This window comes from Zophobas morio, unplaced genomic scaffold, assembly GCF_036711695.1.
Source record: "Zophobas morio isolate AGI-343-1 ecotype UQ-CSIRO unplaced genomic scaffold, CSIRO_AGI_Zmor_V1 ptg000012l, whole genome shotgun sequence".
Classification (NCBI taxonomy): domain Eukaryota; kingdom Metazoa; phylum Arthropoda; class Insecta; order Coleoptera; family Tenebrionidae; genus Zophobas; species Zophobas morio.
Genome location: NW_026972117.1, coordinates 4,063,100 through 4,074,731, shown reverse-complemented (window position 1 = coordinate 4,074,731; position 11,632 = coordinate 4,063,100). Strand labels below are relative to the sequence as shown.

The 11,632-nt window shown below is 28.0% G+C and overlaps 2 protein-coding genes across 5 annotated transcripts; both read left to right on the top strand.

Moving 5' to 3' along the window:
* The first annotated feature begins 184 nt into the window (after nucleotides 1-184).
* Nucleotides 185-9,872, top strand: LOC135127652 (uncharacterized). 4 transcript variants are annotated; one of them, XM_064054179.1, is made up of 6 exons: nucleotides 211-349; nucleotides 7,435-7,638; nucleotides 7,687-7,744; nucleotides 9,116-9,446; nucleotides 9,491-9,710; nucleotides 9,756-9,872. In XM_064054179.1, coding segments are annotated over exons 3-6 (636 nt in total). In that variant the 5' UTR covers nucleotides 211-349; nucleotides 7,435-7,638; nucleotides 7,687-7,743; the 3' UTR covers nucleotides 9,840-9,872. The 4 variants fall into 4 exon arrangements, with proteins under 4 accessions (XP_063910248.1, XP_063910247.1, XP_063910249.1 ...); XM_064054178.1 differs by lacking the exon at nucleotides 7,687-7,744 and having other exon boundaries at nucleotides 185-286; XM_064054177.1 differs by lacking the exon at nucleotides 7,687-7,744 and having other exon boundaries at nucleotides 205-349.
* On the top strand, nucleotides 7,751-9,078 carry LOC135127651 (tubulin delta chain-like). The gene has a single exon (XM_064054176.1). The coding sequence runs from the start codon at nucleotides 7,841-7,843 to the stop codon at nucleotides 9,035-9,037; it is 1,197 nt and encodes a 398-aa protein (XP_063910246.1). The 5' UTR covers nucleotides 7,751-7,840; the 3' UTR covers nucleotides 9,038-9,078.
* Nucleotides 9,873-11,632: the final 1,760 nt, after the last annotated feature.

Below are 11,632 nucleotides of genomic sequence, written 5' to 3'. Positions count from 1 at the left end.
TTGATTTTTTTAAATTTTTGTGGGAACGGCGACTGCGAATGAAATTTCTTGATTGATTTTTGACGCGTGTCGTTTTTTTATCACGTGGATTTTATGTTGCGTTTATCTCTTTTCTCGTCACAGCAATTTCCTTTGTCTTATCATATGATTGTGTTAAATTCAACGAAGTAACCGCAGTAGATATTTATATAGCGGTGAAGATAAGCAGATGTCAATGAGGCTAAATATATGTGATTTAAGACAAGTAGTGAATTTGTTATTGTACAGGTGGAACGCTAGACGGCAGGCAAGTTCGATTTAGGCGCCTTTGTTACCCTAAATGCAACCAGCAATTCTTCCTGAAATCTACGTGAGCAACTGAAATATTAAAAATTACATAGTTTAATATTTTTGAATTTTTCGGTTTTTCAATTTCTCGTTTTGCATTTTTTTTTTGAAGTTTCAAATTTAAAATTTTGTTTATTCAATTTTTCGAATTTTCTTTTTTCGATTTTTAGTTTTTCGTTTCCTCAGTTTTTTGATTTGCAATTTTTTGAGTTTCCAGTTTAATTTCTAGATTCCACAATTTTAATATTTTTGAATTTTTCGGTTTGTCAATTGCAATTTTTTTTGAAATTTCAAATTTAAAATTTTATTTATTCAATTTTTCGAATTTTTTCTTTTTGGATTTTTAATTATTCGTTTCCTCAATTTTTTGATTTGCGATTTTTTGAGTTTACAGCTTAAATTTTGTAATTTTTAGATTTTGCAGTTTTTGAATTTTTCGATTTTTCAACATTTCGTGCTTTACCTTCTAGGTTGGATCTCCTTATTATGATTTTTGGATTTCTAAATTTTTTCATATTTTATTTTTTCGTATTTTCAGTTGTTAGGTTTTTTGGTTTTTTTATTTTGGATGTTGTCATTTTTCGAAAAGAGAAGAGCAACATGAAAAAAATTCCTGATTTACCATTTTTCAAAATTGTAGTTGGAATAAACTCGTTTTTATTGTTCAAAATTTAAAAATTCAAAAACGAGAGCTTGCTTATTTAAAAGTTAAGAATTGAAAAGACTAAAGATTGAAAACTAGAAAAACTGCAAATAAAAAACTGAGGGCATGAAAATTTGAATAATAGCAATTTTTTCAGTTTTGAACTTTTGGATTTTTCAATTTTTCGAATTTTCTTTTTTTCGATTTCTAATTTTTCGTTTCCTCAGTTTTTTGATTTGCAATTATTTGAGATTCCAGTTCAAATTTTGAAATTTTGAAATTATGCAATTTTTGAATTTGTCGATTTTTGAACTTTTCGTCGCTTCACTTTCTAGATTGGCTCTTTTTATTATTATTGGATTTCTAAATTTGCCGATATTTTATTATTTTTTCGTCTTTTCAATATTTAGGTTTTTTTTTATATTAGATGTTTCAATTTTTCCAAAAAAAAGCAACATGAAAAAATTCCTGTTTACCATTTTTCAAAATTTCGGCTTGAATAAACTCGTTTTTTGTCCAAAATTTAAAAATTCAAAAACGAGAACTTGCTTATTTAAAAGCTAAAAATTGAGACCAACGATTGAAAACTAGAAAAACTTCAAACCAAAAACTAAAGACATGAAAATTTGAACAATAGCAACTTTTTCATTTTTAATTTTTCCTTTTTCCAGTATTTTGATTTGCAAATTTTTGAGTTTCCAGTTTAATTCCTAGATTCCACAATTATAATATTTTTGCATTTTTCGTTTCCTCAATTTTTTGAATTTCCAGTTTAAATTTTGAAATTTGTAGATTTTTCAATTTTTGAATTTTTCGAGTTTTGAATATTCCGTTGCTTCATTCGGTTTTACAATTTCTCGTTTTGTATTTTTTTGAAGTTTCAAATTTAAAATTTTGTTTACTCAATTTTTCGATATTTCTTTTTTCCGATTTTTAATTTTTCGTTTTCTCAATTTTTTGTTTCCAGTTTAAATTTTGAAATTTTTAGATTTTGCAATTTTTGAATTTTTCGTCTTTTCAGTTGTTAGGTTTTTTGGTTTTTTATTTTGGATGTTTCCATTTTTCGAAAACACAAGAGCAACATGAAAAAAATTCCTGCTTTACCATTTTTCAAAATTTCGGTTTGAATATACTCATTTTTTTTTGTCCAAAATTTAAAAATTCAAAAAAGAGAACTTGCTTATTTAAAAGCTAAAAATTGAAAAAACTAAAGATTGAAAACCAGAAAAACTGCAAACCAAAAAACTGAAGACATGAAAATTAGAAGAATAGCAACTTTTTTATTTTTCAACTTTTGGATTTTTCACTTTTTCGATTTTATTTTTGTACGTTTTTTCAGTTTCTCGATTTTTAATTTTTCATTTTTTCAGTGTTTTGATTTACAATTTTTTGAGTTTCTAGTTTAATTCCTAGACTCCACAATTTTAATATTTTTGAATTTTTCGGTTTTTAATTGTTCGTTTCCTCATTTTTTTATTTTCCAGTTTAAATTTTGAAATTTTTAGATTTTGCAAGTTTTTAATTTTTTAATTTTGAATGTACTTCACTTTTTTGATTGGCTTTTTTTATTATTTTTGGATGTCTAAATTTGCCGATACTTTATTTTGCGTCTTTTCAATTGTTAGGTTTTTTGTTTTTTTTTTGTGTTTCTATTTTTCGAAAACACTGGAGCAACATGAAAACAATTTTTCAATTTTAATATTTTTGAATTTGTCGGTTTTTCCATTTCTCGTTTTGCAAATTTTTTTTGAAGTTTCAAATTTACAATTTTGTTTATTCAATTTTTCGAGTTTTCTTTTTTCGATTTTTAATTTTTCGTTTGCTCAATTTTTTGTTTCCATTTAAATTTTGAAATTTTTAGATTTTGTAATTTTTGAACATTTCGTTGCTTCATCTTCTGGATAGGCTCTTTTTATTATTATTTTTGGATTTTTAAACTTTCCGAGATTTTATTTTTTCGTCTTTTCAGTTGTTCGGTTTTTGTTTTTTTTTATTTTGGATGTTTCCCTTTTTCGAAAAGCAACATGAAAAAAATTCTTGCTTTACCATTTTTCAAAATTTTGGTTTGAATTAACTCGGATTTTTTGTCCAAAATTTAAAAATTCGAAATCGAAAACTTGCTTATTTAAAAGCTAAAAATTGAAAAGGCTAAAGATTGAAAATTAGAAAAACGTCAAATCAAAAAACTGAACACATGAAAATTGTAATAATAGCAAGTTTTTCAGTTGTGAACTTTTGGCTTTTTCAATTATTCGATTTTATTTTTTTTACGTTTTTTCAGTTTTTCGATTTTTATTTTTTCCTTTTTCCAGTGTTTTGATTTGCAATTTTTTGGGTTTCCAGTTTACTTTCTAGATTCCACAATTTTAATATTTTTGAATTTTTCTGTTTTTAATTTTTCATTTTCTAACTTTTTTGTTTTGCAATTTTTTAATTTTCCGATTTTTGAATGTACTTGAGTTTTTAGATTGGCTCTTTTTATTATTTTTGGATTTCTAAATTTGTCGAGATTTTATTTTTTCGTCTTTTCAGTTGTTACGTTTTTGTTTTTTTTTATCCTGGATGTTTCCATTTTTCGAAAATACAAGAGCAACATGAAAAAAATCCTGCTTTGCCATTTTTCAGAATTTCAGGTTGAATAAACTCGTTTTTTGTTCAAAATTTCCAAATTCAAAAACGAGAAGTTGCTTATTTAAAAGTTAAAAAGTTAAAAGACAAAGCTGAAAACTAGAAAAATTTCAGATCAAAAAACTGAAGACATGAAAATTTGAATAGTGGCAACTTTTTCAGTTTTCAACTTTTGGATTTTTCGATTTTTCGATTTTATTTTTTTTCATTTTTTCAGTTTTTCGAATTTTCCGTTTCGCGATTTTATAATTTTTCCTTTTTCCAGTATTTTGATTTGCAATTTTTGGATTTCCAGTTTAAATTTTGAAATTTTTAGATTTTGCAATTTTTGAATGTGCTTCACTTTTTAGATTGGCTCTTTTTATTATTATTTTTGGATTTCTAAATTTGCCGATATTTTATCTTTTCGTCAATTCAGCTGTTAGGTTTTTTTGTTTTTTTTTTTTTATTTTGGATGTTTCCATTTTTCGAAAACACAAGAGCAACATAAAAAAAATTCCTGGTTAACCATTTTTTAAAATATCAGTTTGAATAAACTCGTTTTTTTTGTTCAAAATTTAAAAATTCAAAAACGATTAAAAGTTGAAAACTAGAAAAACTGCAAATAAAAAAATTGAAAACATTAAAATTTGAATAATAGTTTAATACAAATAAAGAAAAATTGAAACATCTCCAAATTGAAAAATCTCACAATCGAAGGAAGGAAAAATTTAAAAACTGTAAATTTATAAAATCAGAAAATCCAAGAAACGAAAATCTAAAAATCTGAAAAGTTGAAAACTGAGCGAAAAATTGTAAAACCTGAAAACTGTAAAATTGAATAATATAAATTGAAAAAGCTAAAAATGCAATTAACTATAAAATTGAAAAATTGAAAAATTTTAAAACTAGAAAAAACGAAGGCATGAAAAATTGAAAAAGCAATTAATCGAAATAAGGAAAATTAAAATGTCTACAAATTGAAAATTTGTGAAAAAATTGAAAATCAAAAATCTGAGAGCCCGAAAAATTAAAAATTGATTAACAAAAAATTTACAAAAATTGTAAAAAATTAGGGATTGAAAACTAGAAGACCGGAAAGCGAAAAATGTAAAATTGAAAAAGTCCAAATCGAAAAAGTTAAAATTTAAGCAACTATAAAATTGAAAAATTCAAAAGTTGATGAACAAAATTTGAAAAACTGTAAAATCTAACAAAAATCGGAAAAACGAGAAATAGCAAAATCGGAGAACTAAAGAATTTTAAAGAATTCAAAGATGGGTGTTATTATTAAAAAATGATCAGTCAACACAATATAAATAAATTAATTAGTTAAGAAGAAGTTAAATATAAAAACTAAATAATCCAAAAACTGTAAAATCGTGAAAATTTCAGCTTTAATAAATTTGTTCTTTTTGTTCAAAATTAAAAAATTAGAATCTGGGAAAATGAAGCGTTAAAAGATAGAGGACTTGAAAAATTTAAAAGCCAAATTAAAAATGAAAATACAAATAGAAAAAATGAAGGCATGAAAAATTGAGAATCGATTAATCCAAATAAGGAAAAATTAAAATATCTAGAAATTGAAAAATTGGGTAAGTGCAAAATTGAAATATCGAGAAATCAAAAATCTGAGAGACCGAAAAATTAAAAAATCGTAAAACAAAAATTCCAAAAATTGTAAAAAATGACAGATTGAAAACTAGAAGACCTGAAAAATGTAAAATCGAAAAAGTTAAAAATCCAAGAAACTCTAAAATTGAAGAACTCAAAAGTTGATAAATAGAAAATTTGAAAAACTTAAAAAAAATCAAACATTGGAAATCAAAAAACAGTAAAATCTAACAAAGTCCGAAAATCACGACATTGCAAAATCGAAGAACTAAAGAATTTAAAAAAATTCAAAAATGGTTGTTATTATTTAAAAAACGATCAGTTAAGACAATATAAATAAATGCGCTGAAACAACTAAAAATGAATTACTTTGATATAAAAACTGCAAAATTCAAAAACTGTAAAATCGTGAAAATTTCAGTTTTATTAATTTTAAATAATAGTTTTAAAATTTAAAAATTAGAATCTGGGAAAATGAAGCATTAAAAAATTGAGAACTTGAAAAATTTAAAAACTAAATTAAAGGCTGAAAATTCTAAAGATTGAAAACTAGAGAAACCTATAAGCCCAAAATCGAAATACTTATTAAAAAACTGAAAATCAAAAATCTGAGAGACTGAAAAATTAAAAATCAAAAAACGAAAAATCACAAAAATTAAAGATTGAAAACTAAAAGACGTGAAAAGACAGAAATGTAAATACGAAAATCCAAAGAACTACAAGTTGATAATTAGAAAATTTGAAAAACTGTAAAATCTAACAAAAATCGGAAAAACGAGAAATAGCAAAATCGGAGAACTAAAGAATTTTAAAGAATTCAAAGATGGGTGTTATTATTAAAAAAAAGATCAGTCAACACAATATAAATAAATTAATTAGTTAAGAAGAAGTTAAATATAAAAACTAAATAATCCAAAAACTGTAAAATCGTGAAAATTTCAGCTTTAATAAATTTGTTCTTTTTGTTCAAAATTAAAAAATTAGAATCTGGGAAAATGAAGCGTTAAAAGATAGAGGACTTGAAAAATTTAAAAGCCAAATTAAAAATGAAAATACAAATAGAAAAAATGACGGCATGAAAAATTGAGAATCGATTAATCCAAATAAGGAAAAATTAAAATATCTAGAAATTGAAAAATTGGGGAAGTGCAAATTGAAATATCGAGAAATCAAAAATCTGAGTGACCGAAAAATTAAAAAACGTAAAACAAAAAATTCCAAAAATTGTAAAAAATGAAAGATTGAAAACTAGAAGACCTGAAAGCGAAAAATGTAAAATCGAAAAAGTTAAAAATCCAAGAAACTCTAAACTTGAAGAACTCAAAAGTTGATAAATAGAAAATTTGAAAAACTTAAAAAAAATCAAAAATTGGAAATCAAAAAACTGTAAAATCTCCGACATTGCAAAATCGAAGAACTAAAGAATTTAAAAAAATCAAGAATGGGTGTTATCAGTTATCATTATAAAATTCGAAAATGGTTGTTATTATCAAAAAAACGATTAGTTAACACAATATAAATAAACGGAAATTAAAAATTGAAAATTCTAAAAATTGAAAATTGGAAAAACCCGGCAATAGAAAAATTGAAAAATCGCAAAATTAAAATCGAAAATCTGGGAGACCGAGAAATGAAATAATCGTTAAATTCCAAAAATTGTAAAATTGAAAAATTAGAGATTGAAAACTAGAAGATCTGAAATCGGAAAATTGTAAAATCGAAGCATTGAAGAAACAAAAATTCACAAATGGAAAATTTTAAAATCGAAATATTAAAAATCGAGAAACTGGAAATTCCAAAAAGTGAGCAAACGAAAGAAGAAGCATCTATAAAATAACAAATCGAGCTAACAACGACAATATCGTAAAACTGAAAAATTCAAAAGGTCAAAAATCGAGAAATTGAAAAAACCAAAAGTGGAAAAATCAAAAAGAAATAATCAAATAAAAATTGAATTTGTAACACTGAAAATTTACACATTACACGTTACGCAGTACGCCCCTGTTATACCTCATTTAGCGAGTCTAACTAGTGTCAAATAGTCAAATTATGCCATTTTCATGTGATGTCAGAAAGTTCCACCTAGCGTATGTGTATTGTGTGTTGCCTAACTACAACTATACAAATTTCTTTCGGGAGATAGTGACAGTCAGCGAATTACTTTTTTACAACACTACACATAATATTATCACTCCTGTTGTATTATTTATCAGAAAAATCAAGTCTAAATTCGTACGTTTTAGAGCCCTGTAAGTCGTCAAGTTGTCACAAAAGAAACTGATCTTTACAAAGTCGGTAAAGTAGACACCCACAGTGCCAATTACCGACACCAACAACAATCAACAATTTAAAAGGTGCAAATTAATTTACTTCACACCGCATAACCCAGCCGTTTTTTTAACCATTCCCACCCATGAAGCTCAACAAAGAAACATTATTTTCGACTCGTAAGTACCAACTTGGTGATTTTTAATTTCTAACCAATTTCATTTTAGTACACTACTAGACAAGTTTAATAATTACTTTGAGCCTCGCTTAACATCGCAGTCGAAAGTACGTAATTTGCCTCACAACCATTTTCATGTTTTTTTGTGTGTGTAATTATCGCGACATAACCTCACTTCACGTCCATCCTAATCGTTTTGTGTCATGAGCATAATCACCCTATTTTATGGTCAATGTGGCAGCCAAATTAGCGAAGCTTTCTATAACAACCTGCACACGGAAATTTGCGACTCAAAGAAAGACGATTATTACTCCCAGTCAGTGGACAGCTGGTTCCATGTAACTAAGAGCAATAAGTTGGTTCCTCGGTCGCTTTTAATCGACACTGAACGCAAAACTAAGCCCCGGAATGTCCGGTATCAGCTCAAAAATGTCGTGTCGAAGTCGTGTGGGGGCTCGGCTAACAACTGGGCGTTTGGATATTGCGAACAAAGCAAATTGTTGACGGGTGAAGTGGAAGAACAAGTGAGGAAAGAGTTGGAACGAAGCAACCAGCAAGTTAGGTTTTTAAATATATTTAGTTTGTCGGGGGGGACAGGTGCCGGGGTTGGTAGTGCCATAAACGAATTTTTAAAAAATGAATTCCCTAACAAAATAATAAATGGGGTTGTTTTACCATACAGTAGTGGCGAACTAGTCACCCAAAGTTACAATACTCTGTTGGCTTTGTCAAAGGTTTATTCAACCAGTGATGCCATTATACTTTTTGAGAATGACAGACTGCATCATACTTGTACTAACTCTCTAAATATAAAAGATGTGACGTTTGATGACATAAATAATTTAATTGCGCGACAGTTGCTCACAGTTTTGCAACCACTGAAAGATGTACAGACCGGTGATTTACTTTGTAATTTGTGTGACGATCCGTTGTTTAAATTGCTGCAAATAAAACTAGCGCCGTTGTCAAAACTCGAAAACGCTTCTAATTGGCGGTCGCTTTTGACGTCAATTTCACGACAGTCGCGCTACGATTTTCAACAAAAAACTCAAGCTAATGTTACCTTAAAACTTAAGGGGGTGTCCTCAGCTCTGGTGTGTCGTGGACTGTACAGTCCCGTGGAAACCGACTTTAAACCCTTCAAGGACTCCAGTGTTGCCAAAACTGTACATATTTACCACCAGAGAAGGAAAATTTTTAACTTAGACAACTGTCTGTCCGTCGTTTCTAATAGCAACAACGCTTTTGTCTCGTTATACACGATATTACAAGACGCCTGGAATCTCTACAAATATGGCGCCTACATGCACCATTATAAGAAATTCGGGGTCGATGAAGCTCATTTTAAATCTAGTTTCGAAATTGTTGAAAATGTTTTACAAAACTATAAACACTTGTGATTGAATTTTACTATTGTAACTTTAATAAATTTTTATTGTTGTGTTGTTGTTTTTGTCACGTCGAGTGTCACTTTTCAGTGGACGATTCCTGGACTATGAAAGACAAGAAAAAGTTGCTGATGGCGTTGCAACAGTACGGTCCGCATAACATTGCAGAGGTCCAGAAACTCCTCCCGGATAAAACTATAACCGACATACGGCTGGCTTTCGAAAAATATTCATTGCTAGCGGCTGAAAAAATCTCCCAGCAGGAGCAAAACTGCGACGAGGATTCAGCCATAAACCAGTGGATCAAAGTTATTAAAAAAACCCAAGACAGTCATAACGGAGTCGTCGACATATTGCCCCGAGTTTTGAAATATATCGCTTTTTTTGAAAAAAGACCGAACGACAAGGATGTGAATTTGAGGTAGGACGGTCAGTTTTGGTTCATTTTTGACCACTATTTTTCAGAGATTGTTATATCGCGCTGTCTCAAATGACAAGCGGGATGGCGTCTAAGCAGTTGAACCCGAAAACGAACCAGTTCTTTTTCGAAAACTTGTCCAGGTTGGCGCTCAAAATCAAGGAAGCGGACACGACGAAGAGGAGACAGTTCGTGAGGAACTTGAAAGATCTCGATCATATTTTTAAGCCACAGATTGTTAAAACGTACAACAGAAAAAAGAAAAAGGTGAGTGGTGTTGGGTTTTTTTGAAATATTTTGTTGTGGTTTTAGGTGAGCGTTATTTTAAATCCGTTGAATGTGCCCGAGGAGCTTTTAAAAAATGACGAAGCGCGAACTGATAAAGAAGCTGTTTGACGCCCGTAGGTACTAATAAATAAATATGGTTGCCGTTGTTTTATTTGATTTTTACCCAACTTTATTTTTATGAATGAATTGTTATAAAGACGTCTGACGATGTCTCGGTTTTCGGCACAGGAAATGGTGGTTTCCTGTTTTTTTCTCGGAGTCGCTAGTAATAAGAGATAATGACCGAAAGTAGTTGGCTGATTATTTTGAAGTTAAAAAGTCTGCCTACGTATTTACGTGAATCATATAACCTACCTACTCGAAAAAAAAGTGGGTTAATAACTTTAATTTAGGACTTAAAGGTAATTGTGGTGTCTCAGTTCGAATTTAAATTTTGCGCCGAAAGAAGAAACCACGTTTGAATAATTTGAATTTGAAAAATAAAAATCGTTAAACGTAGGCAACCATGCGTACAATTCTTCGGTTATGGTGGTAGACCGTCTAGAGAATTCGTGATTGTCGCTTATTTTTCTATTTGATTTTTCTTTTATTGTATGTTATTATTTGTGATTCGTTTGTCCCATAAATGGAATTATTCTATTGGGCAAATAAATGTTTATTTATTTATTTAACTAATTTCGATTTATCGCCTGACAACTTGTTTGATTCACAGACCGGAGCGTGCTCAGGCTAATGTCGACTCTAAGCGTTCAGAGTTTCTGTGGGAAATAGTCAAATAGTTATTATTTAGATGCTTTTATTTAGAAACATATACCAGATCTCACATGTTTCACTCGATTTTGACATGCAACTACTTTTCTGTTAACTAAGAATTAATTTTTTAATTGTGTTTGATACATTGTCACAAGTTTTTACTTTTATTTTTAGTAATAAAATTTTAAAAACCGAAAACCAAGATGACAAAATTAAAAAATTGAAAAATAGAAATATTAAAGAACTGAAAAATCGAGAAATCGAAAAACCTTAGAATTTTAAAAACTGATCGAAAAGTCGAAAAATTGAAAAATCTAAAGTTTAAAAAACTAAAAATTGAAAATCCAGAACTCGAAAAATCGAAAAGTCCAATACAAAAAGATTTCAAAACTCAAATATCGAAAAATTGAAAAATTTGAGAAGCATTGAAAAATTGAAAAATTGAAGAACTCAAGAATTGAAAGATGGAAACTTTGGGAAGTCGTGAAATAGGAATACTATCAAAAAATAGATTAATTGAACAATCGGAAGGTAAAAATTCAGAAACGTCAAAATTTGAAAAATTAAAAAGTACTGAAGAACTGAAAAATTGAAAAATCTAAAATTTAAAACACGGAAAAATTAAAATATCGTAAACTTGAAAAATTGAGAAATCTAAACATCAAAAAATCAAAAAAATAAAAATTCGAAAATCTAAAATTTAAAAAATCGATAATATTAGAAAAATTGGAAATTTGAAAAATCGGATAATTCAAAACATCGAAACATCCGAATCTCGATAAATAAATAGAGATCTCAAAAAATTGAAAAATCATTTATTTAAAAATTCGGAAAATTGAAAAATTATAACCTAGAAGAACTGAAAGCTCGGGAAATCGAAAAAACTAGAATTTTAAAAATGAAAAATTAAAATATTGAAAAGTTGAAAAATTGAAAAATCGAAATATAAAACAGTGGAAAAATTGAAAAATCTAAAGTTAAAAAAAAAGAAAAACTGAAAATCCAATAATTAAAAAATCGAAAAATCGAATTTTGAAAGATCTCAAAACTGAAACAAATATCCAAAATTTGAGACATTAAAAAAATTGGAAAATTGTGAAATTGAAAAACCGAAAAAGCAAAGTCGAAAATTCGAAAAATCGGAACTT

What these genes read in the sequence shown, in the direction of transcription:
- LOC135127652 (XM_064054178.1), top strand. Translation starts at nt 7,605, where the DNA reads ATGAAGCTCAACAAAGAAACATTATTTTCGACTC. An exon ending in GACAAGGATGTGAATTTGAG is followed by an intron (nt 9,447 to 9,490) that starts GTAGGACGGTCA and finishes ACTATTTTTCAG; the next exon opens with AGATTGTTATATCGCGCTGT. An exon ending in ACAACAGAAAAAAGAAAAAG is followed by an intron (nt 9,711 to 9,755) that starts GTGAGTGGTGTT and finishes TTGTGGTTTTAG; the next exon opens with GTGAGCGTTATTTTAAATCC.
- LOC135127651 (XM_064054176.1), top strand. Translation starts at nt 7,841, where the DNA reads ATGAGCATAATCACCCTATTTTATGGTCAATGTGGCAGCCAAATTAGC.